Source organism: Grammomys surdaster, unplaced genomic scaffold (assembly GCF_004785775.1).
Source record: "Grammomys surdaster isolate TR1022 unplaced genomic scaffold, NIH_TR_1.0 325, whole genome shotgun sequence".
Taxonomy (NCBI): domain Eukaryota; kingdom Metazoa; phylum Chordata; class Mammalia; order Rodentia; family Muridae; genus Grammomys; species Grammomys surdaster.
The window spans coordinates 2,311,132-2,338,145 of record NW_021604744.1 but is presented as its reverse complement, the minus strand read 5'-3'; the positions used below and the strand labels follow the sequence as shown (position 1 = coordinate 2,338,145).

General features: G+C 38.3%; 1 protein-coding gene across 3 annotated transcripts in view; it reads right to left on the bottom strand.

Annotated features, from left to right (window-relative positions):
• Window positions 1-27,014, bottom strand: part of Ptpn12 (protein tyrosine phosphatase non-receptor type 12) — a 71,464-nt gene that overhangs the window by 34,551 nt on the left and 9,899 nt on the right. The window contains exons 1-4 of one of the 3 annotated variants that reach the window (XM_028778123.1): window positions 12,053-12,125; window positions 11,411-11,519; window positions 3,579-3,655; window positions 1,581-1,676 (exon numbers count right to left, since the gene is read on the bottom strand). In XM_028778123.1, coding sequence (XP_028633956.1) covers window positions 1,581-1,604 — 24 coding nt within the window. In that variant the 5' untranslated portion in view covers window positions 1,605-1,676; window positions 3,579-3,655; window positions 11,411-11,519; window positions 12,053-12,125. Of the gene's footprint in view, window positions 1-1,580; window positions 1,677-3,578; window positions 3,656-11,410; window positions 11,520-12,052; window positions 12,126-27,014 lie in introns of those variants that run through there. The other 2 variants (XM_028778120.1, XM_028778122.1) reach the window with 2 other exon arrangements.

Genomic DNA, 27,014 nt, shown 5'->3' with positions numbered 1-27,014 from the left:
CACACGCAGCAGATGAGCAGCTTGGTCCCCAACAACAGGAGTGAACCTGTAACTTGCCTGCTTGTGGATCTGGTTCCCTTACATAGATTGCTTTGTGGGGCCTCAGTGGGAGAGGATGTGCCTAAACACTGAGTGACCTGTATGTGTTGGAGTGCTGGGGGAGGGGAGGGATGAGGGGAGGTTCTGCACGAGGGAGTATTGGAAGGAGAATGTGAACTGATATTGGGATGTAAAGTGAATAAACTAAAAAAAAAAAAAAAGAAAAAAATTTAAAAAAAAAGAAAAAGAAAAGAAAGAAATGCCTGTCATGGATAGAGGACAGGCACACCAAGTCCCCACTCCTGGCTGAGATGATGCGGACAACTGATGGCTGCTTGGGAAGGAAAACAGTTTTTTTCTTTTTTTATTTAAAAAATTTTCAATATACAATGTCATGTATAGGAATAGGTCTTCTGCCTGCATGTATGTCTGTGAGTTACATACATGCCTGGTACCCACAGGTGTCACAGAAGGCCTAGAACTGGAGTTAAAGATCCTTGTAAGCTACCATGTGCTGCTGGGGACCAAAACTAGGTCTGGAAGAGCAGCCAGTGTTCTCCACTGCTGAGTCAGTTTTCCTTAGATACAGTCTTTGGCAGGCTCAGCAGGTGTCGGTGGATGGCTCCACATCGATGTGTACATGAGAAGCACTAATGGGAAGAAACTGGAATCTAAGGAGGGGCATCCAAGAGGGGCCAGACGGGGGAGAAGGTAAACAGTGATGAAATGCACTGAATGTGTGCATACATTTCTCAAACAATAAATTAAAAATACTATATCTATTACTTTTTTAAAAAGAGCATGCCTATATTATCAATCATTTTGTTGGTCAATGCAAGTATTAATCTTTTTGAAAAATGATTTCGTTCCAGGACAGCCAGGGCTACACAGAGAAACCCTGTCTCGAAAAACCAAAAAAAAAGATTTCAACGTTATTTAGTAGCTATATCATTGGTTGACTTAGGACAAGATTTAAATTATAGTCACATTTTTCTTAAAATATTTGAACTACTTTGTGAGAATTTAATGAGACAGCTTCAAAAGTAGTTTTTGTCTTTTCCAGAAACATCATTACACTTAAACCACTATACCTAAAAAGTTGTTTTGCAAGGGCTCGAGAGATGGCTCAGAGATTAAGAGCACTGACTGCTCTTTTAGAGGACATGGGTTCAATTCCCAGGAACCATATGGCAGCTCCCACACCTCACATAGACATATATACAAACAAAATACCAATTCACATAAAATAAAAACGGAAGCTCACAACTGTCTGTAACTGTGTTCCTGGGCTTTGGACTCTGACTCTCTCTCTCTCTCTCTCTCTCTCTCTCTCTCTCTCTCTCTCTCTCTCACACACACACACACACACACACACACACACACACACACATTCAGGCAAAATACCAATGCACGTAAAATAAAAATAAATTATCAAAAAAAGTTGCTTTACTTCTTTCTCAGTAAGACACACAATGTCATTACAAATAGATCTCAAAAATCTATGAGCAGTCAGTCAGTCAGTCAGTCAGTCAGTCACTCACCACAACACTGTACTCCCATATCATCCTCCAGAAGTCTATGACTGTGTTCGCCAAAGGTCCTTGGGTTGCCACATATGCTTTTGGCCCATATACGCCCTGAAAGAGGGGAAGATAAATTTTACATTTACTGTGATTAACAAGAAAAAATATTTCATTAAGGTTTCAAATTTTACTAGCAATGTTTTCATCTAAAGCCATTTTCTTTCACAGAGTATAAAACACGGCAAAATATACCCAGTTCATTTCAGCTTTTGCTAATCAACAGTACTTTTGTATTTACTGGATATATTGTACAGAACTGACAATTAAAACTTACTTTGAACTAAGAAATAAAAACAAAATCTTGGGTATGATGATGGTGAATGCCTTTAATCCCAGCACTGAGCAGGCAGAGGCCTACTCTGTAGTAGATGTCTGTGATCTTTTGAGTTTGAGGCCAGCCTAGTCTACATAGTTAGCTCCAGGACAGTTAGGACTATATAACAGAGAGACACTGTCTCAGAAAACAACAACAAAAACATAATACCTAGCCAAAAAAAATTTAACTATAACTATAGCAAAAACACAAAACCACAGTTTGAATCTAAGAATACTAAACTAGTTAGGAGCTTTACCCATGGTCAAATGCTTAAGAATCTATGGAAAGTGACAGCATACTCAGAACCTACTGTATGGGTTTGAAATTAATAAGCTAAGAATAGATAAAACAAGGTATCTGATTACAACAAACGAACTGGGGTATAACTGAATCAGTACGCTAAGAATAGTTAAAAACTAGAACTCTTGTAAGGCATAGTGGCTCACGCCTTTAGTCCCAGCACAGGGGAAGAGGCAGGTGGTTCTCTGAGTTCAAGACTAACTTGGTCTACAGAGTGAGTTCCAGGACAGCCAAAGCTTACACAGAGAAACTGTCTTGAAAAATGAACAAAACAAATCTAGAACTCAATACACATAAAAAATGTATATATTGTTAGTATTTGAAATATAATATCCAGTTTTTTTTAATCCATAAATTTCTGTCTTATAAGTCATTGAAAAGCTGGAATAGTTGTATAACTAGACTCAAAACCACAAAATAGCCTATAGAACAAATGAGAGCCTTTATTTAAACTCAAGCTCACAGGAGGCTGCGTCTCTTTCCTGATAACAAAGAAACCTGACAAGCTGGGCATAGCAGAGCAGGGCATAGTAGTGAAGTTCACAACCTCACTACCAGGGAATGCAAGGAAATAAAATTTCAAGTTCTAAGCCAGCCTGGGCTACATAAAGAAATTATGTTTCAAATCGACCACCCACCCACCTAGCTACCATTTACGATTCAAGTCTAACTAAAGTTATCTAACAAGATGTCTATCACTTTATTTTTATTTACATACCTATTAACAAATATAGTTTTAATTTACATATTCATTTATGTATTTATTTATTCTGAGACAGTCACATTCCTTAGCTCATGCTGGCCTTGAATTGACAGCAATCCTCCAACCTCAGCCTCCTGAATGTTAGGATCACAGGTTCACACCTGAGCTGTCATCACACATAGTAACAACCACCAAAGGTTTTAATTTTTCAGTTATATTTTACAGATTTTAATCAGTATCACCTAGTAATTTCAGCACTATTAGTTTATCCTAGGAAACTGTTCAAAAGAACAGTGTTCACTGTAATTTCATTACCAAGGAACACTGGAAACTATCATATGGTTCAACAGTAGGTACATCTAAACTGAAAAGACAATTTACTGAATGACCTAACAGGTACTTATAAAGCCCTGATGTAAAAGTAGCACACAGAAAACTGTCTCTACTAGTCTATATATGGTTTGATCTATGTGGCACAGGTAAGTACAAGAAAAGCAAATAAAATGTGCAAGACAAGGGTTTTCTTTTGATTTATTTCCTATTAGAACCATGCTGGGTAGTTAACACCTTTGATAAAATCATTATATAAGAAGGCATTAAGCATAGCAATGAAACCTCCCTCCATATTCATACGTACCTTAATAAAGTTTGCATTGATATAGTCTGAATCTTGGGATGGAGTTTTCAAAGTCAACTTAACTCGGCTGTGATCAACTACAAAAGAGAAAAGATTTTCATAACTTATGTCCAGGTGGCATCCAAGCATTTCTTCTCTGGCTTTTTGTGCAGGGCCTCACAATGCAGCTCACAAAGCCACTGGACTATTGTCAGCCACCAAGTGCTGGGATTACAAATATATTACCACATTTACTTTAAAAAATAGAAAGTGAAGTTTTAGGTACCAGGAAGATAATTATTAACAAAAAAATAAAACTTTAAGAAAAGCAACAAAAAATGTAAATAAGTATATTACAGATGCAATCAGAATTATCTCTGGAACTTTAGAAATATAAAACATTAGGCACTGACCCAAATTAACTAGGGTGATGTCTAGGGATTAAACCTCAGCATGTTTTTTGTTTTTTTTTTAATTTGTTTTGTTTTGAATTCTAACATTTATCAAGTAAAGACAGGTGAATATCTGTGAGTTCCAGGCCGCCTGGTTTATAAGTTCCATGACATACAGGGCTACATAGAGAAACTCTATCTTAAAACAACCAACCAAACAAACAAACCAAAACAAAATTTTATGTGTATGGGTGTTTTGCCAACATGTGTGTCTGTGTGTGCAGGTGTGTGCAATGCCCACAGAAGTTAGAAGACAGCTCAGATCCTCTGAGCTGGAGTTATAGAAGGCTGTGAGCTACGCTGTGGTACTGGGAAACTGGTGGAAAAGCCACAGCTATCTGCTGAGTCATCTATCTCCCCAGCTCAAACCTCACAACTTTTTAATTATTGTTTCTTTGTCAAAGTTCTTATTAAGAAACCTATCTTTCCTATTTCACAGAAATTATAAAACTAAGTAATTATGACTATTGAATTAAGAAACCAACATGTGATAGGACTGGAAAAAAATTAGACATAAGAAAAAAAACCACAATCAGGATTTTCCAATATCAGAATTTGTTTTATCTTGATGTGCTGTGTAAATGAGCTGTGCATTCATGAGCTGTGTAAATCCTTACTCACTTTCTATATTTATTTACTTATTTTATATGAGGGGGCACAGGACACTAATGAACTGTGTGTCACATGGACTGTATCAGAGGATGAACTATAATAGCAGCTGGTTCTCTCCTTCCACCATGTGGATTCTGGACACAACTCAGGTCCTCAGATTTGGCAGCAAGTAACTTAGCTCATGGAGCCATCTTGTCAGCCTTTATGTTGATCTACAAAACATTTAGATTGGGTATAAGGGCACATGCCTTTAATCCCAGTACTCAGCAGGCAGAGGCAGGAGGATCTCTGTGAGTTTGAGGCCAGCTTGGTCTACATACTGAGTTCTAGGTTAGCCAAAGTTACACAGAAACCCTATTTCAAGACAACAACAAAAGACCAAAACCTTATAAACCCAAAACACTACAATAAATATCTAGAAATGACTTTAAGATTTAGACAAAAATCGCAAGAATAATGTAGAATTATAGCTACTTGCTACTGAGATTCCTAAGGATAGCTACAAATCTTTGATGGGTAGGAATACTTCAACCTTCAGGACCTTGCTATATATAGTCCAGACTAGCTTCAAACTCATGATTCTTTGTATTTAGCCTCCTAAGTGTTGGGATTATAGAAATATCCCCCATGACTTAATACTAATTTCTTACATAAATACAGCATAATTAGCAAACCCAGAAAACTTAGTTTTAAAACTATTAAGTAACAATGTTTAACCATTTTCATAGATTTAGTTATTCTTTCTCCTTTGTCTCTTCCAATTACAAGTTTTCCTAATTTATGACTTTTGACCAGGAGGGAATTATATATTTTGGGGGACTAATACCATAAGATTGAGGACTGGCGAGATGGCTGGGTAGTTATAGGCCATTGCTGCTTTACAGAGGATTGCAGTGATTCCCAATGTCCCTACCAGATGGCTCACAACCACATGTAACTCCAGCTTTAAGGGATCTGATGAACTCTGGCCTCCCCAGAGGACCTGCACACATGTGATGCACATAAACTTACACAGGCACAAACATGTATGTACATGCTCACATACATAAAGAAAAAAGGAATACTACAGAATTATGTTTGTTCTTAATGTATAACATCATGGTTGAAGACAGTGTGGGTGGTTCATGAGGTGCATACACATCTTATTACTTATAATTTAAAGGAACTTCAGACACCTGGTTGATAAGGTATTAGAACTGCCTAATACTTATTACCTTTGGATTAGAAAGGATCAGAACACATACACTGTAACTATGACCATCACATTGTGGCCTTTTAATTCGCAGACATTGAATCAGAAAGCCAATTAACATAGAAAAAGAAAAACTAGAAATGGCAACAGCTATGCATAAACTAAACTATTACAAGGACAACTGTAATAAATAACTTCTTTTTCATTGGTTCAAATATTATATAAAGTACTTAAGTTCTTTTTACTTATTTTTGGGGGGATAAAATCTTTATTTTTAAAATTTGTAGGAAGAGATATAAGACAGATATACTAGTAATCTCTATGCAAACTATTTATCTCTAAACAATTTTTCTGGCACTAGAATGGGTACATGTCTGCTAGTGCTTTCATTCACATTCCTTGGCCTCCCTTTTTATAAAGTACCATTTTGGAAAGAAAACAGATGTTCCAAACATGCTGCTTCTGATACATGAGGCTAGACTATTCGGTCAGGATAATGCTGATTGATTATATAAAGCTTCCTCTTACTACGTTCTCTAGTAATAAAGGGTCCCAGTTAATAACTGTTATCCATACGGCGTACCACTCTCTAGTCAAAGTACCTTAAAGGTAGAGTACAACAATTGGTTCCAAAATGATAGTTAAGACCGTTCGTTAGCCTACATGTTAGGCTGTCTACGTGCAGGGTGGGAATTACTTCTTCACTCTTAAAAAGTTTTCTAAGATGAAAAAGTTTAACCATACACAAGGTGAAATAATATAATCTTCCTATTTAACAATAAAATAGGTGGAATATTCATTCACCAACTCCAAAGGCTTTCTCAATTTTAGCCCTTACAAACAAGAAAACATAGGTAAATAACCTTTTATCTAATAGTACACAGTGAAATTTTAATTCAGGGAATAGTTTCTAGATCCAGGATGCATTAAGGACTCTTGCTGGACACTGGCCCACACTTGTATTCCCAGAACTTGGGAGGCTAAGGCAAGAGGACCAAGAGCTTGGGCCAACCAGAACCACAAAGTATGCGACCTCTACCTCAGACCAAGCAGAAACAACAACAAAAAGAATTCCTATAACACAGTAAGATTAAAATAAAATTTTCTTTAAATAATTTGAAGACTTTTCACCAAAGAATTAGCTAGCAGCACATGAAAAGCTACAAATTAGAAACATCTCAAGAAGCACTAGAAAAACTATAATCAAAAGTCTGGGCCTGGGAAAACATTTCAGTGCTTAAGGCAGCTGAGTGTTTGCTGAGTACATCTCCTCAGAACCCACATAAACGCCAGGGCCATGATTTTACATGGCTCACTTGTAATTCCAGCCTCAGAGGGCAGAGACAAGACCCTGAGCAAGCTAGACAGTGACAATAGTCTTAATAGTGAGCTCTGGACTTCATTAAGACTTTGCTTCAATCTGAAGAGCAATGGGGGAAAACTATCAGCATCGACCTCAGGCCTCTACAAGTACGTGTGAACAATTATGCACACTCAAGTAACACCCAAAAACATGGAAAGAAAAGGAAAGTCCTGAAGCTAAGTGCAATGGTTCACACCCCTAACTCCAGCTGCTAAGGAGGCTAAGGCAGAAGAATGCCTGAAGCTTGTAGCTTAATACCAAGTGGACATAGTCTCAAGCAAAAATCCATCTGATACAAGTGTCGGTAGGAATGTGGGCAACTGGTGCTTACATACTACTGTTGGGAATAGAAAACAGGATAGTGACTTTGGAATCCATTTATCTCAACTTCTGAAGAAGCTAAACAGAAGCTACGTGTTGTGGTACATGCCTATAGAGCCAGTATTACATGGCTGAGGCAGGAGGATGAAGAGTTCAGAAGCTAGCCTAGGCTACACAGCAACTTGCTGCCTCATAAAACCAAAAAGGTTAAATACAAACTTCTGTAGGTCTACAATTATATTTTTACATATGCACTTAAGAATAAAAGTGTATATATACGCTAGAGAAAGGGCTCAGAGGTTAAGAGCTCTCTCTGGATGCTCTTCCAGAGGTCCTGAATTCAATTCTCAGCAACCACATGGTGGCTTGCAACCATCTATAATGGGATCTCTTGCCTTTTTCTGGGGATTAAATCATATATGTTTATGGTGGTGGTGCACACCTTTAATCCCAGCACTCAGGAGGCAAAGACAAGCAGATCTCTGTAAGTTTATAGCCAGCCTGGTCTACCAGGACTACATAGAGAAAATCTGTCTCAAAAGAACCCCTAACTCCCCCAAATGGATAAACAAAATGTAATACAGACACAGAGTATTCCTCAATACTAAAAAGAAATTAACTACCAATACTACAATAACACAAACATAACTTTAAAAATGTGCTGAGTTAATGATATCGAGTTAATGATATCACAAATTACATGATAGCTATGTTAAATTTCTCGAACAAAATTTAGAATCAGAAAGCATACTAGCAGCTGCCTGGGACTAAATACGTAACTTTTGAAAGTAATGAAATGTCCTAAAACTGGATTGGACTAGTCACTGCATGACATAAGTTTACTTTGAAAATTAATTTATATACTTAAAATGGGTAACTTTCATGGTGTAGAAATTATATGTTAAAGCCATTTAATGGACATGTTAAACATTCAAAGGAAATTAGCAAATTATTTTCTAACAAATGTAAGTAGAATTGCTTTCAATATTACATGTCAAAGCAAAAAACAAGTAGAAATTTATTGAAATTCTACTTGTGAAACCAGGCCCTCCTGACTTTAACACAGAGATCCAGAGCTGCTATTCTAAAGAAGGTTTCTCAACTTCAGCTTAGACAAGTCTGTTCTCAGGACAGTAACTGTGCACTAGGACCCTGGAAGTCTACTAGAAGCTGGGAGAGGAAATGCCTTCAGACACTGCCAAATATCCTTAAGTGCCACAGCCATTCCATCTGAACATCAAGGCTTTGGATATCAACTACCTTCCATTATGTGAGCACTGTGATAGATTACTTAGCTTCTCCAGCCTCAGTTTCCCACCTGTAAATGGTACATTATCAACCACCATGGTTGTGAAGTGACTGGGGGTTGGGGGGGGAAGGACTATCACATAAAGCAGCAACCAATATAAACAAGGGCTTTCTTTGTTAGAAGGCTGGCTCACTAGCCTGCCACTAACATTCACCCCCCCTTCACAACCTGACACTTCCCCTTGGTTCCCAGCTTTCTCAGTGGCCCTCATCCTTTGTACATTTCCCTGTTAGCACGAATCAACCGCAGGGTAGAGCTTATGTGAATTTGTATTCACTGTCTACCACCTAGGCTAGAAAATGAAACACAAAAGGAGGGACTTTTGCACACTCTCTTCTGTACCATCAGCATATCTGCTCACAACTTTCTGTAACATGAATGTGAAATCAGAAACCTGGAGCCAGGTAAGATTTATTTCTCTAGACCACAGAAAAATCAGTGGATAGTACTAAAAATTATCCTTAATAAAGTATCCAGAAATCCATATTAACTCCTGTGGTGGTTTGAATATGCTTGGCCCATGTGAAGTGGCACTTATTGGAAGAAGTGTGTCACTGTATAGGTGGGCTTTGAGGTCTCCTAGTGTTCAGGTTTCACCCAGTACAGAAGAACCCCTCCTCCTGGCTGCCTGTGTAAGAGTCTCCTGCTGCCTTTGGACCAAGATGTAGAAGTCTCAGTTCCTCCAGCACCATGCCTGCCTGGATGCTGCCATGCTTCCCACCATCATAATGGACTGAACCTCTGAAACTGTAAGCCAGACCCAGTTAAATGCTTACCTTATAAGAGTTTGCTTGGTCATGGTGTCTCTTCACAGAAATAAAACTCTAACTAAGACATCTCTTATTTCAAGGAGGATTAGCGCTATGGTCTGACTGTATTCCCATGAGATTCATATGCTGAAACCTAATTCCCAATGCAAAAGCATCAAGGAGACGAGCCTTTAGGAGGTGAGGCGAGCATGTTCTGATGAATTCAATGACTGTCACTATAAAAGAGGCCCAAGGAAACCTGTTTGCTCCTCGTTCTCCATGAGGATTCCGTGAGAAGGCACCAACTATGAATAGTGGGTGAGTACTCATATCATACCATGCCTTGATTCTGGACTTCTCTCAGTGCACTTCTACTGTTAATAACATACCAAGTTTATGGTATTTTTGTTACAGCAACCTGAACAGACTAAAGCAACTGGCAAGGAAAGTGGAGTGTATTTAAAGCAAAAGCTTTGGGTGGTTACTGTGTTAGGTTAGTAAAAGATGTCTGACCTATCTAACACCTAAAGCAGGCCTTAGATGCATCATCACTACCAACTTCAATTTACCATTGAGAAAACCACACACAGTGAAGACCAGCCCTGAGTCTTACAGCTACAAACTAGTGATAATTCAGAATTGAACCTATAGAGTGGTACCTCATCGCTGCTACTCTGTGCGGTTGTTAATTTCATTACTCGTGTCTAATCACACAATCCTCAGATGAGAATAATGTAGAACAGTTAAGAGTAGAAGGATTAAATTTAGGTAAAGAAGCCAGTGAGGAGGACTGGAGAGATGGCTCAGACAGTAAGCTGCTTGCTATGTAAGCCTGAGGACCTGAGTTCATCCCCACCACCCACATAAAAAGCCAGGCATGAGTGGTACTTATACTCCCGGCACTAGGGAGATGGACAAAGACAGGTAGATCCCTGAAGCTCTCTGGCCAGGGAATCTAGTGAGATAGCAAATCTCAAAAAAAAAGAAAAAGAAAACCAGACGTGGCTTCTGAACCACTATACTGAGAAGGCTGACTTTTGACCATCCTCTAATACACACATAGATATGCATGCACACAAGAAATCAGTGGAACAGAGGGAAGCAGGAGGAAATGACCTGAAAGAGATTATCATGGAAGAAGAGAAACTCAGAAAATGGACTGGCAATGGCATAACACTTAACAGGAAAGGAAACCCTGGAAAACTGGGCCTAATGAGGTCACTACTAGGTCTGTGACATGAGGATACTTTAGAGAGAAGCTCTAATCACGACGGTCAAGGAGATGGGACTAGAGAGCGTGGAGACATGAAAGGAAACACTACAGCAGCTTTCAGAAAACGCAGGTCCAGTGCAAGACACCTCCACAGACTGGGAACTCTCATTTAAGCATGTGTTTACAGTTACTTAGCTAGAAAACAATATCATCTTAGCATATAATTATAATGAGAATATAATGTTTTCACCTGAGACATGCTTAAGAGACAGACTGCTGAGGATAGCAGACACAGGTTTCTGAGGCATCTTATGGCCCATTTTAAATCCACAGTTAATTAAGGCTCTTTTGTGATCAGGTAGCAGATAAATCAGTGTTTTAAGAAACTATCCCAATTGTCTACATTACTTTTATTTCTTTTGTTTGTTTTTGGTAAAAAAAGCAAACCAAACCAAACCAAAACCACAAACTGCTACCCAAAAAGGAATGGATTCTAAGAAGCGGTCACAAATTATTCTGTAGGGTATCTTGGGAGGGATTGCTACTACCTCCTTAGCTATTCAATTCAGGAACAAAGCTCGTGAGGTTACAAAGGGCTAGATAGCATTTCTATTTATTCTATCAAGGGCATTTCAAACTTACATGGCAGTATGTCCTTATATCTGTTCTTTTTAACATTTTCTTCTTTTTCTCCAGTGGCTGTGGGATAAATCTTTTCTGTTCTATATTTGGTAGACAATCTTCTCAATCGCTTAAAATACAAGAAAATAAAATTCAAGTTTAGAGAAACATTGGTATTTTCAAAATGTTAATGATTTACAAAGAGCTCTTCAATGAATTCTGCTGACCCAATTCCTCACAATTAATTCTCCTATTGATCTAAGCTGTTAGTTTCCCTATCCCCTAAAAATTAACCCTAAGAATAATTTGTTTTTAGAGTAAGTGCAAACAAAGATTAGTGTTTATTACAAATGAGCAGCAAGGAGGAACAACTAGAAGTAATTCTATTTAAAGACATCAAAAAGCTGAGAATTTCTGTGTTTAATAAGGGGCTCATTAAGCAAGTTTTAAAATCATACTTGGGGAATTATGTACAGGCTTCTCTCAATAACGCAGGAGCACCCATGATGTGTTAGGCTCTCTCAAAGACATAAGCTAATGATTACTTGTAAAACACTGCAAAACAAAGTTCTTTCACACTGAATTGGAAATGTCCAACAAAGACTGATTCTGCTTATTCACTGAATTACAGAAGTGGTTTGTGGGTTAGTGACAAATTCTTACCACATATGGCAGTAGGGATGTTCTTTGGGCTGGAATATTTCTGCTTGTCAGTAATACACTTCCTGCTTTCAGCAGAACTGAAAGTTGGCATTGTGAATTGTTTAGGTTCTACTCAACTGTATTTCTAAAACTTAATTTCGAAGTAGTTTACTTTCTTGAAGGATTAAAGGCATATTGAAAGCATTTTGACTTAGGACTCATATTCTTCAATGCAAATGAATGAAAATTCAATGCAATGGTAGCAATTTAATTTTTTTCACCACTTTATTTTTATAGCTTGTGATGCAATTAAGAATTTCATGAATATATTTTTTAAAATCAGAGAATTTTAACACACAAGAATCTTGTTTTATTCTTGTTATATTGCTTTAAGTAATTTTGCACACAAGTACCTACATAGTGCATGGTTATTTTTGTTTTACTTTACAAAAAAAGACTACATTTTAGAGACTGAACACAGGAATATACTTTTTTTTTTCTTAACAAAAATCATGCTGTGCCAGTATAGCACAATGGCAAAGTAAAAATTTACATGGTTATGGTGACTTTTCCTATAGTGGTAAAAATCTCAAAATATATAGATATGTAAAGTACCCAGGTTTCCTTATGCCTGCAACTCTAGTACTCCTGGGACTGGGACACTGGGCCACACTGGAGTAAGCAGACTTCAACTCAATGTAGGTCCAAAAGGAACATTACCAAACAAGGAGAGTTACAAATCCACCTATCTTAAATTTCTACACATGTGCCCTCCAGGTAAAACTGGCACATATGAAGTAATGTATACACAAAGGTGCATATTACAATGTTTGTAGTAGCAGAAGTTTACAAACAATAAAAAATAGCCTATTAATAGGACTGGATAAATTTGTTTCATACAAACAAGTATGATATGGCTAGAAAACAAGTAAGGAAGCTGTCTTAAATATAGGTATATGTCACCATATAAAAAACCCCCATTGAATGTAAAAAGAAGAAAACACATCAGTGTTCTACTATTAGCATTAAAGGAGTTTAAAATATGTCTGTTTGTAAATATGCGTAAAACATGTCCCCAAGAAATCTAATACCAAAGGTTGAAGTTGTGGGGAAGGAAAATGGGAACAATGGGAAATGGACAGCAAAGAGATTAGTGTGTCTTGTATACTTTCAGACTGTACAAATATCCTGCCTACCCAAAAATTAAATGTAAGATAGAAAAGGCAAAAAGATTCATTGATTTCATTATTCCCTCTTAGCAATCAACAACTTGCACATCTACTTTTTATGCTCAAAGATCTGATAATCTGAAAAGATATATTTCAAGTTATTTAAATTAATATAACGTATTATGTGAAAATCATACTTAAAGAAGGACTTCAATTTAAACAGCTAAAGAAGCACTGGCAGAAAAGAAATGTACTTTACATCACTATCACTGAGAAGAGAACTAAGAACAAAGGAAGAAAGAGGACCAAGGTGAAGTGTAAAATGCCACAGGCTTCCACAGCACCGACTGCATCATTCAAGCACTTTGTGTGAATGACTGAGAAATGTATTTTACCAAATCATTATGTGAAAGCTGATAATTATTAGAGAATGTCTTTGTATCATAAGTAAATATTTAAGTTTGGATTTTTATTTATCCAATGTTCTTAAAGCCTGACATATCACGAATGCTTTATATATTCCACTTTAAAATGAAGAATGTTTTATGAAAATAAAATAAAAACCCTAGTATCTATCTGAATAGTATACTCAGCCTGATCTGGTCACTGCATATGTTATATGTATCTATGTGTATGGACACGCACAGATACATACATATATATGTATTAAAATGTCACACTGTACCAGATATATGTATAATTATTATATATAAATTAAATCACACATATAAAAGCTAAACATAGTATCTTAAAAATCATCATTCAAATTATAGATATTCAGCATAAAACAATAAAACTTTGTTTTGCACTTTGAAGTCAACATCAAGAAATCTACTAAGCTGTATTAAAAAGACATTTATGTAGACACTTTATTCCTATCAAAAATATAGTCAGCCTTACAACTAGTTGCAGTAAATAAAATTTTGGTTTTGAGAATGTGTGATAATGAACACATTTAATCCTGTGTTCTAACCTTTATAAAATACATAAGGCCTCCAGACTCAGCAAAGAATCTGGGGCATAAAATGCCTCAATAACCATTAATTACTATTAGCCAATTAAAAAAACTTTAAGTATTACTTGTTACTTCAGATTTCCTAGACTGAATATCAAAAAGAAATATATTCTGGGCCAATTTGTCTGTTTGGAACTGGTGTATAGTGTAAAGCAGTCTGTTTACCAGGACGGTCAGACTGCTGAGGTCCCCAGACATTCAAAAGGTCTGGGGTAGATTAACCAGAACACTTTCATTCTTAGTCAACTAACAGGTGCTGCTGCTGAATGCCTGACCAAGCCTTTGAAGGAGTACTAACTAGCTTGGTAGAGCAGAATCTGATTTTTAACTGTTAGGTTCCTTTGTATTTACTTTACATATAGGTTTGCAGTATCAAAAAATTCTGAGAAAAATGCTTAGAGACTTTTCATAGGAAACTGGGGAAGAAGCTGGGCAGTGGTGGCACACACCTTTAATCCTAGCACTTGGGAGGCAGAGGCAGCAGATTTCTGAGTTCGAGGCCAGCCTGGTCTACAGAGTTAGTTCCAGGACAGCCAGGGCTACACAGAGAAATCCTGTCTCGAAAAAAACAAAAACAAACAAACAAGAACTAACAAAAAAACAAAACAAACAACAACAACAAAACAAAAAAAAAAGGAAATTTGGGGAGAAATTAGTAAGGAAGGAAAAATGTAGTTTAAAAAGTCTGGAGAGGGTGCAAGAAAGAACACCACAGCTGAGTAACAAATGAAGGAAAACCTTAGGCCGGAACAAATAAAAGGGCATAAACAGGATTACAATGTCCTGAGAATGACATGGGAAAACTATTTCTTAAAACTCAGGGGTCACAGGTCTGAATGTAGTAGATAGGAAAAATCTAGCAGTAGTACATGGTTTCTAAAGGCACAACTACCAAAAATGAACCCCAAATCAAACACAACTCATCTGAGGCTCTGGCTTTGCTCACCTGTGATGCATCAGCTGAGTTTACTGTGCATGACCTCATGCTAAGCAATATAATTACTGCCTGAAACTCCTCAACCCAGATAGGAGGCTACTGCATGGAATGAATGGTAGTCTGGTTTTGTTTTTAACTGTACACACCAAGTTTGCAGCTATTATAAAAACATAATGGTTTAATGAAAAAAAAAACCAGACTTTAATTAGCATGCAACTATCAAATTAGCTTATCTCTGGACTGTACTTGCTTAGAATGTTTGATTAAAATCCAACTAGTCTGATTAACTTGGTAAAGTGTTGCTGCATTAGCATGGTGCCAAAGGTTCCTCCCTAGAACCCATGTAATAAGGCTGGGCTCAGCAGGCCCCACAGGTAATCCCAGCACTGGGGAGGCAGAGATAGGAAGATCCCTGGGCCTTTCTGGCTAGCCAGTTTAGATGAATAGGGAGTTCTGGGTTCAGTGAACTGGCTCAACCCAGAATGGAGAGGGATAGAGGGAAGACACCCAACAGCACCACCTGACCTCACCACGCACTTACTTCTGGGCCTGCACATGTCGCTCCCCTAAATGCTAGTGTGAATTTCTAAGTTACGTTTCATTAAAAGAAAAAAAATCACTTAATAAATTTTGACTTGGGATCAAGAGAGAATTTAGAACAATTTCTGAGATCGTCCTAAGTATTATACTGTTATCATTTGTACTATTTATATATGTGGAATGATATTTTTAGCATAAACAATGATAAAAACCAAATTTAGTCAATTCTGAAAAACAATGAAGATGCTCTATGACCTACACTAGCAAATATTTAGCCAGGATTTCTTTTTTTTTTTTTTTTTTGGTTTTTTGAGACAGGGTTTCTCTGAGTAGTCCTGGCTGTCCTGGAACTCACTCTGTAGACCAGGCTAGTCTCGAACTCTGGAACTCAGAAATCCGCCTGCCTCTGCCTCCCAAGTGCTGGGATTAAAGGCGTGCGCCACCACCGCCCGGCTAGCCAGGATTTCTTAATATAAAACTATATAAGCATGGGCAGGTGAGATAGCTCAGAGGCTAAGGGTATTTGTTGTCAAATGTGATGATGACCAGACTTCCATCTCCAGGCCCTAGATGGTAAAAGAGAACCAAGTGCCACACAAATTTTCCTACCTCCATATGCATGCTATGAACTAGCACAGGCATTCTGGTCAACATACATGCACACATTTGCTGCTTGTTGTTGCTATGATAAACAACATGATTCCTTAGAGGCGGTTTATTTTCATCGTACAGGTTACAGCCCATTATCTGGGTAAACCAGGGAAGGAACACAAGCAAAAACTGAAGCAGAAATCACAGAGATTAATCTGATTCATGCTCAGCTAGCCTTCTTATAGAGCCTAGACCCAACTACCTAGAGACGGCACCATGCATAGTGGGCTGGGCCCTCCACATCAATCATGGAAGTTTCAAACACATGGTCACAGACAGGCCAATCTCCTTAGGAAATTTATCAACTGAGGTTACCTCTTCTCAAACGACTCTAGGCTATGTCAAGAAGACAATAAAGACTAACCAGCCCATACATACTGTAATTTTTTAAAAAGTGTGTCTATCTTATTAGCATACACATCTCCCTAATCTTAGCCCCTTAATTAGTGTGGATTTCAATACCAGGCACTCTACTTCTAAGGTATAGTCTTAACCCTACTCTCATCTTTAACAAACAGTAAAATGATATGCATGCCAAAGAATTGTTTTTAAGAATTATGACTTGTTATTAGTAAAGGCTAGATCTATATACTAGTTTATGTATCTATCTATATACATGGTGTTCCAAGTGAAAAAAGTTTAAGACTCTGTTGTAAAATACTAGAATTATCCAAACCTGTATGAACATGGCAAAACTGTACATCAGCAGGTGAAACTGGCAAAAAGCACCATGTTCTGTTTTTTCAGTTTTTCATTTGAAGCTGTAACTCAGGACTGACTAATTAAGAATATAACTGAAGAAAATAAAGGAGAATCTCAAGGTCTCTTAGTTTTTAAAAAAAAAAAAAAATCCACTGTGTTTTACTCCAGCTGACTTCTCTGCTTCATTTGTTCCATCTGTCTTTGCTTTTCAGTACACCAGAATAGAACTCATCTTGAAACATTTTCCTACGACTAGTACTGTTGTAACACTTTGTCATCCACTTCCTCCCAACTGCTTCCTCATGTCTACCTCAGCTCCTTCTGTGGACCTCTAACAGAGGTCACAAACCAGTACCCAAGCACACCACCCTTGGCACAACTACAACTGCTTGAAGACACAGGCCAGAGCAACATATTTTATTAACAGCAGCTCCTATCACCAAAATTCATGACAGACATTCTTCTGCCTCTGAAGTCCTGGTACCTCGTGTATGTACTATCACTCTCAGCAAGAAACACAAATTTTAATATAAGTTTGTCCTTTCCTTACCATGAAGGTATTTTATAGAAATAAAAGAATATTTAAATCAAAAGGGTAATAAAATTTTGTCGTATTGGGCCAGTGAGATGGCTCAGCAGAAAAAGGTGCTTGCCACTAAGTCTGATGAACTGAGTTTGAACCCCAGGACCCATGTGATCACTGTGTTGTACACACTCACACTCCACAAATAGTAAACAAATGTAGTAAAAATTTGCCATATTTATTATTTTTATTAAACAGTTATCTAAAAAAAAAAAGATGTATTTTACAAGGTAAATTGGACAGGAGTGTGTTTGCTCCAATTCACAGAGCAGGCTCAGCTCTATTCCAGCGCCTTCCTTCTCTTTAACCTACCGTCTCTCCAGTGTCTGCAGACTCACTTAAGTAAATTCCCACTCCACTGTTTTCTTTTCCTCCCTGTCCACAAAGTGAATTTTTCAGAAGTTCCAAACTTGGGGCATTAAAACTATGGCTCCTGATCTGGATGTAGTGATGATCCCAGTGCCTAGGACATGGAGGATTAAACATTAAGGCAATGCTCAAAGTGGTGCCACATGCCTTTCATCACAGCACTGGAGACGAGGCAGAGACAAGCAGGTCTCTGTGAGCTCCAGGAAGGACTTCGCAGTGCGCCCTCGTCTCCTCTTCCTCTATCAGCATCCATTCAAGACAGGCCTTGGCTACATAATGAGTCTGAGAGCACCTTGTGTTACCTGAGACTCTGTCTCCAACAGTACATGCGAAAAGGGGCTCCAAGTCCTATCTTCTTTCAGAGAATGTATCTTACCTTCAAGAAACAGTCAGCACTTTCCATAGGATACTAAAGTAACCCACCATTAATAAAACTAAGAACATCAAGACTCACTGTGATAAATTAACTGACAACAACATTGATTCTTTTTATGTCCAACTAAAAAGACAAATCAAAGCCCTAAACTAATAGAACAGATATTTCTCATTGCCAAAACAAACATAGCAGAGGCCAATTATCACGTCTGCAGTTTAAACAGTTCAATATATATTCACCGCTATATGGAAAAAAAGTTATTTTTACAACACTGAAGTGCGACAAAGCTGTAGTCAGTAGACCAGAAGTTTTATAAAGAAAAACTACATTTCCTGGTAAACCACTAACCTTCTATTAAAACAAACAAACAAACAAACAAACAAACAAACCAACCAACCTTTTTTCCTGTTACAACTCTACCGAAATTTACTTTTAGGAGGTTGCCAATAATCTAAAGAGGCATCAAAGGTCAATACTGAACTCAAAAATTTATAATAGAAGGTTAAGATTCAGAGGCAATCATCATGATCATGACTATTGATATGACTGATTTCATGTAATTTTTTTTTTCCTGTTTTAGGGCTTATTTACTATCCCTGGCTTTTAATTTCATCACTATCACCAATGACTATAATTCAGTGTCTGTTGTAATCTTTTATATTTTCTTATTTATATTATACAATATTTATATTATCTTTTTATTTCCTCCACAATGCCAGTGTCTTCTATACATTTAGTAAAGCAGAGTATGTCTTTCAGACATCACAGGTGTTGATAATCGCATTTAGAACACCACAGCTAATGAACTGGCATCAATAAAATGCTATTTAAAATTTGATCTTTGTTGCTTAGTGATACTGATTTGAAACTGATAAGAGAAAAAATGGAGTAGCCTGCCTTAAGTAATAACTAACTTGCCCTTCCATCCAAGTACTAACAGGCCTGAACCTACGTAGCTTCTAAGAGCTGAGGAGATACAGTGCATCCACGATGGCATGGCCATAGTCATCTTGTCTTAAATAACATACGTGAAGTTTTTAAAGTCATTTCTTTATTACCAAGAATCTCACCAGGCAAAGCTTCCATTTTAACTTCGGCTTCTTAAAAAAAAATACTATTGTTGTCTTAGGGCAAGGTGGAGGAGTGGGACAGCATACACCTCCACAACCTGGCATAAAACTCATACTTTCCAACTGGGGAGATAGTTCACTGGTAGAGCGCTTTTCTAACATGCAGGAATGCAGGTGGCCCAAGGTTCAATTCCTCGCAGCGTGCAAATAAAACCTCATCCTGTTTCCTCTGGCTTGCTAATCAGCCTCCTTCCGGTTCATCTCCTAATCTTTCCACCAGCTCCTACTAGCCTTCTGTTTCCCAAATATGTTCATCTGTTCTCTTCTGAAGAACGGTTCTTCCTCAGTTTGTCAAGGACTCTGGCTCTCCATCAAACTCTGATCTTTTTAAGATGGTAGCACTGTAGTCATGTGTCAAACAAGGAATCAGCATACTTAAATATAAAAAATTTACCAAAGAATCCAGGGTGATCCAAATTGTAACCACACTCAGAGCCATGGCTAACGGATACAAAATAAAAGCAGCAAAAGAAAAGGGGTGTGAAGTAAAGCTCAGGGGTACAAGTTTCCCATAGTTTTCTCCCAGTGAAGTCAAAGGACTCGTGAATTCCTGAAGCAAGTTGTCTACCAGGGAGACTCACTAGAGAGATAGTGCCAGGGTTCACTGCCTGGCCACATAGGCACTCTTGAGTAGTGCACCCCAACAGTCTAAACGTAAACGCCTACATGGAAGGAAGGCGATCATAAGCCATACTGCTTGAACAGTCAAGACACAACTGAACTACAATTTGAGGACAGAACCATCCTAACAACGGAACTCTTTTCTAAAGGCCCAAGTTCCCAAACATCAGCCAAGGCTCAACATCTAAAGGAGGAGGTCTCCCTAAGATGAGCAATCCCAGGCCTGCTAAGCAGCTCTTCTCCACAAAAGTATAAAGTGTAGAAGCAAAATGTCTCTCTCCTCTTCAAGAACTTCTCATCTTCTATAGGTGTCTGCAGGGGAAATTGCTGTACTTTATGTTTCACAAAAATTGGTGTAATTGAGATACTAGGACATACTCTTTTATATACATATATTACAGACAGACTTCCAGAATCTGACATGTGTCAATCCTATGAGAAGTGGCCAGCTGCTTTCCCAAGTAGCTGTCATTATTTTACTTTTCCATGACTAGACTTAGAATCATCTTTTAAGAGTTATTTATTATATGTATGTGAGTACAGTGTAGCTGTCCTCAGACACACCAGAAGAGGGCATCAGATCCCATTATAGATGGTTGTGAGCCACCACGGGGTTGCTGGGAATTGAACTCAGGATCTGTGGAAGAGCAGTCAGTGCTCCTGACCACTGAGCCATCTCTCCAGCCCTAGAATAATTTTTCTATACTCTCTTGTATACTTCCATTGTTCTCAATTTTGTCAGGTATAAATTAGTTAGGCCCTCCCCCCCCCCAAAAAAAAAGAATGATCACTAATTTACATTTCTCTGATTACTAGAAAGAATGGTAGTTCTCCTGCCTCCCACAATTTCTTAATTATCATGCCATGTGCCTATGTTTCTACTTAGAGCAGCAGTTCTCAACCTTCCTAATGCTGTAATACAGTTCCTCATGTTATGGTGACTTCCAACCATAACATTATTTCATTGTTATTTTATTTCTGGTTTTTCAAGACAGGGTTTTTCTGTGTAGCTCTGGCTGCCCTGGAACTTGCTCTATAGACCAGACTGCCCTCAATCTCATAGATCTGCCTGTCTCTGCCTCCCAAGTGGTGGGACTAAAGGCGTGTGTCACCACTGTCTGGCTTCATAACTGTAATTTTGCTAGTTATGAATCATAGTGTAAATATCTGATATGCAGAACATTTGATATGCAACCCCTGTCAAAGGCCATGTGACCCTCAAAGGGGTAGCGACCCATAGGCTGAGAACCATTGTACTAGAGTGCTTTGGTTTTAGAGGTGTTTTGATCTTTAGAAGATACTTATGTTTTTGGACAGTAATCTTCCATCTGTTCAACATGTTAAATATTTTATCTTAAAACTACTGCTTATCTTTGCCTCACAGATGTGTTCTTAAACTTTCAAATTTGCCTTTATTTACTTTCCGCATATGTGCACCATGCTTCATAATAAGTTAGAGAACAGACATTTATGCCTTACCTATGGAAAGCCAAACAGAAGAATTACTTGTGATTTCAGAAGCCAGGTAAACAAGGAGAAAATAAAATAAAAGATGCTGAAAAAAAATTCCTTACTAAGTTGTAAAGGTTGGTCTTGAAGTCAATTCCATAGCCCAGATAGGTCTTGAAAATGGTATTTCCCTCCCTCAGACCCCTGAACAGCTGGGATTACAAGCTAAGCTAAAACTTTTATTTCACTTGCACTTAACAGGTGAAAGATTTCATTCACATACTAGCACAAAAATTATGTATGTTATGTGTATACTGTTGTAATGTATGGTTATGTACAAATAAAATGTTAACAAAGACAGAGATATAAGAGAGAAGGGTAAGTATTACTTAGTCATGAAAATGCCCCTTCCCCAGGCCCAAGTGTTTTAACACTTGACTCTCAGTTGGTAGGACTGTTTGGGAAGTGATAAGACTTTTAGGAGGTAGAGCCTTTCTGGGGAAGGTGTGTCACTGGAGACTGACTAGCCTCTGAGGGTTATAGTAGCACTCCAAGGTCCTACATATAGGAGTACCACCTTCTACTTCCCAGGTACTCAGGTAGGATGTACTCTCCTGATCCTGCTGCCAAGGCCTCCCCACCATTACAGACATCTAATCTCTCCATCCAGAGCTCAAAGAAAGTTTTTTCCTTAAATTGTTCTTGTTCGTGGTATTTTACCACAGGCATGCACGTGCATGCGTGTGTATGTGTGTTGTCACTAAACAATGAAAACCATAACAAACTAATACTAGTGTTAACTCACCTAAAAATATGAAAATTGAGTTGGATTAGCTAAAAATGTATATTACAAGTTCTAGGGCAATCACTTTAAAAGGTAAAAGAGTAAAAATGACAAAGAAGAGAAAAATATTAATAATATAAATGTACTCAGTGAAAAGCCAAAAGGCAAAAAAGGAGATAAAAAGGACAAGGAAAATCAAACCAAACCAAACAGACCAAAGACGTAACAAACGGAGCAGACATTGAATGTCAATAGTATAGATGCATCAATTCAAAGACACATTTTGAGAGAAGATAAGGAACAGCACAATTATATATTGGTTACAGAAACTCACTTTATTAAGAAGGCATATACAGACTAAAAGCAAATGGATGGTGGAACTGTGTATAGAGATACATGTTACAATCTCAGCACGCAGGAGACTGAGGAAGAAGAGTTACAGGCTACTCTGGCCTATAGTGAGAGACCCTGAATCCCCACTCCCACCAACAAAAACCTACCATTCTAAGATGAGTCAAGAAATGGCCATACTGATTCTGGACAGAGGAGACTGCACAAGTGAAATGGTGAAGACTGAAGGGGTTATCACAGAATACTACAGGAGTCAGTTCTCCAAGAAGACGTCACGATCTATATGTACATTTAACACTAACTCATCACAACACATAAGGAGGACTGACAGAAATGGAAGGAGGATTGCTGCAGTTGGAGATGTCACCTATTTATCAGAACCAGGTAGATAGATGTTAGGGGCAGAAAATCAGTAAGGACATAACTGAATGCAACACCACCATCAATCAACTAGATATAATGGACACCTATAAATTACTTCATGAGCAACTGCAGAATACATGCTCCCCCAAGTGCACAGAAACCCTGGCCAAGATCGATCGTATAATGAGGCATAAATACAGGTCATAAAACTTAACACATTCAGGAAAAAAGAAATTACATAGTGTTTGTTATTAAACAGAGACAGGAGCAAATAGAAATCAGTAATAGAAATACTTGGAGATTAAAAACACATTTCTAAATAATACATGTGGAGAAGAGTTGTAGCCCAGGCTCAGTACCAGGCCTTGCCTAGGAGACACAAGGTTCTGGGTTCAATCTCTATCACTACACTAAGCAAATAAATAAATAAATGGGTTAAAAAAAAACTCAGGAAAAAATTTAAAATGATTTTGATTTGCCTGGGTGTGGTAGCATATGCCTGTAATCCTAGCACGGGGAGGCCTAGGCTGCTGTTCACTGTTGCCACCCTTCCATAGAATAATATCTTTTTTATATCCTAGCTTGGTATCCGTCATTCATTTTTTTTTTTCCTGGTGCTAAACCAAATCCAGGGCTTCACATAAGAGCTAAAGCCATATCCCAGAGGTTTCTGTCATGGTTTGAATATGCTTGGCCCAGGGAGTAGCACTATTTGGAGACGTGGCCTTGTTGGAGTAGTTGTGCCACTGTGCATGTGGCCTTAAGACCCTCACCCTAGTCCTAGCTGCCTGGAAGCTAGTATTCTGCTAGCAGCCTTCAGATGAAGAGGTAGAACTCTCAGCTTCTGTACCATGCCTGCCTGGATGCTGCCATGTCCCCATCTTGATGATACTGGACTGAAACTCTGACCCTGTAAGCCAGCATCAATTAAATGTTATCTTTTATAAGACTTGATTGGTCATAGTGTCTGTTCACAGCAGTAAAACCCTAAGACAGTTTCCTTCAAAATTAACAAGTAAAAAGCCTATTGCTTCAAAGGGAAACAAATGACATAGAGCCTTCAAGCCAACATTCAGAATGTTTATCACCTGTCTTATTTTTTTTTATTTTAAAATGAGCAAAAGTCATTCAGCTTATTTTCTGTAGGTTGGTCCACATCACAAAAAAAAGGAAATGACTTTATCAATTTATGAAGTTGCAATCATAGGAAGTATTCTAGAACGTAATCATATGCTACATTATAGAATGTTTTCATGACTGAGAAAATGATTCTCAAGATTCCATTTAGTTCTGAGTCTCTTAATTCAAAATATAAAAGTTTCATAGTAACTACCAGTGTACAATTAGAGCCCAACAGGGGAAAAACTCAGAGAGACAATAAACTAAGAGTAAAGGTGATACCCCAAGTTATTCACCTGGAGTAGGCAGCATATAAAAGTCACAGATTGGGATGAACACACTCTGTTACTTTAAACAGAAAGAAACATCTGCTTTTTCTTTTCTTTTGAGATGGGGTTCCATTATATAGCCTTGACTGGCCTGGAACTTGCTATGTAGACCAGGCTAGTCTCAAACTCAGAGATCTACCAAGTGCTAGGATTAAAGGCATATGCCACAATGCCCACCTCTCTTTCTTTAACACATGAATAAATACTGTGCACTATATTAAACTCCTGGGAAATGCTGGGAATCTTAAGAGGTGGAGACTAGTAGGTGTTTATTGAGTTACTGGGGGAATGCCCTCAAATGGGCCTGTGGGATAACTCCATTCCTCCCATGTCCTGGCCATGAAGACATCTGTCCATTCTGAAACACTCTCCGACATCATGTACTGCTTTGTTGCATACCCAAAAGCAACTCAACCATCATGAACTGGAGCCTCTGACAGCGTAGGCCAGATACAACTTTTTGCCAAGCCTGATAGCACAGGCCTATAATCCAAGATCACGCCCAAGTTCAAGGGAAGCACAAGCAACACTCCACATCACAGACAAAAACCTATGCTGGAGAGAAAAGTTCAGCAGTTAGAACTTGCTGTTCTTACAGAGGACATGGGTTCATTTCCCAGTACCAACATGGCAGGTCACAATCCTCTATAACTCCTGTTCTAACCTCTGAGAGCTCTCTAAGCATACACATGCCATGGTACACATACAAAAATTTAAGCAAACACTCAGATACATAAAATAAAAAAGTTTCAAAGGGCTGAACAATAGTAACAGCTCAGTAACATGTACTGCAAAAACAAGTACCATTTTTCTCTTTTAAGAGGTGACTACCTCAAGTACCTGTTCCAGTAACGGAAAGGTGTCTAAAGAAGGGGTGAAACCTTCAAATAGCTTTTTCAAGTTTGGTTTTTAAAAAGATCATGTATTATACTATACACTTCTATGGGCTGGCTTCCTAGAAAAACATTCTTCCCTTTCTCTTCAGAAATTTCTTTCATATACACATGAATAAGTTCTCACCTTGACCAACCTCTCACACTTAAACACAACACCCACCTCACTGCCAAGTGTATTCTCAGTAATCTGAAAGTGAGATGTAAGACCGGTTCTAGGCGTGCTGAGCTCCTCCCTTAAGCTCAAAACAGATTAGTTACTGTAAGGTGTAAAGGATCCCTTATTCAACAGCAGAAATGGGCAACACAGAAGAGTCCAGACAAGTAAAGCCAAGGAAACAGCAGCCCCATCTGTCAGACAGATGTGGAAGAACCAGACAAGCGCTGACATGCAGAGTCATCTAAGTAAAGACTTTCACCCCTTATAACTTAGCTTAGTTTGGGGGTAGGTTATTAACATCAAATAAAGGTTTTTGGAAAAATTTCAAGATAATTATGCTCTACTTGGGGAGGCTTTATCAATGTTTGGGAACTAATACGAGCAACTACTAGCCTACGCAGCACAATGTCAAAGGAAAGCTTCTGTTTTCATTTTGTGTCTCTGGTTAAATGCAGCTTGTCACCCTTCAAGATCCATCACAAGTACCTTAACTTCTAGTTTCAGCATTCCTTTATCATTAGAGTCTATGACTCCAGAAGTAAAGCCATCCCGAATAAAGGCAGGGAGAAAGGACCTAGAAAGGCTCTTCAGTTTTGTAGCACAGCGTCTATGAACTCCTTTCCTGTTTCACTGTGTTTCTCAGCACAAATGCAACCCTAAACCTACCTAGACACTTTTAAATGTAGGGGTTTTTTTTTGGCATGTGAACGTGTATGTGTGTATGTGGGTGAATATGGTTGCCTCCTACCTATTTTCTTGACAGGGGGATTCTCACAGAACCTGAAGCTCACTGATCTGGTTAGAATGACTGAGCACCTGAGATGGTCTTGCTTCTACCTCTCCAATACTGAGATTACACAGTACACCACCATGCCTGTATTTTTCATAGGTGCCAGAGAGCTAAACTCAGGCCCTCATACTTACATGCCAATACTGAGTCATGTCTCCAACCTTCAAATACAATTTCTAAGCACATACTTCTTGTGTACGTGTCTGTTTGAGTGTATGCCACATGTGGTGTGCATGTCTACAGAGGTCGGAAGAGAGCACTGAATCCTCTGGAGCTGGAGTTAGAACAACTGTGAGCCACCCTATGTGGGCACTGACTGGGAACTGAACTCAGGCTCTCTGCAAGAGCAGTGTTTTTAACCACCGAGTCATCACTCTGGTCCCTCAAATGTAATTTTTAAATGCAGTATTTTTTAACATATTTGACAGAACCAACGAAAAGCACCAAGCTAGTAGTAGGGTATTTATGTTTGCTAGTTTTTATGTCAACCTGACACAAGATAGAATTATTCTGGACTAACCTAACCTAAATTAAGAAAATGTCCCAACGGATTGGCCTGTGGTGAAGCCTGTAGTTATTTCCTTAATTAGTGATTGATGTGAGAAGGCCAGCCCACTATGGGTATTGCTGCCCCTGGGCTAGTTGTCCTGGG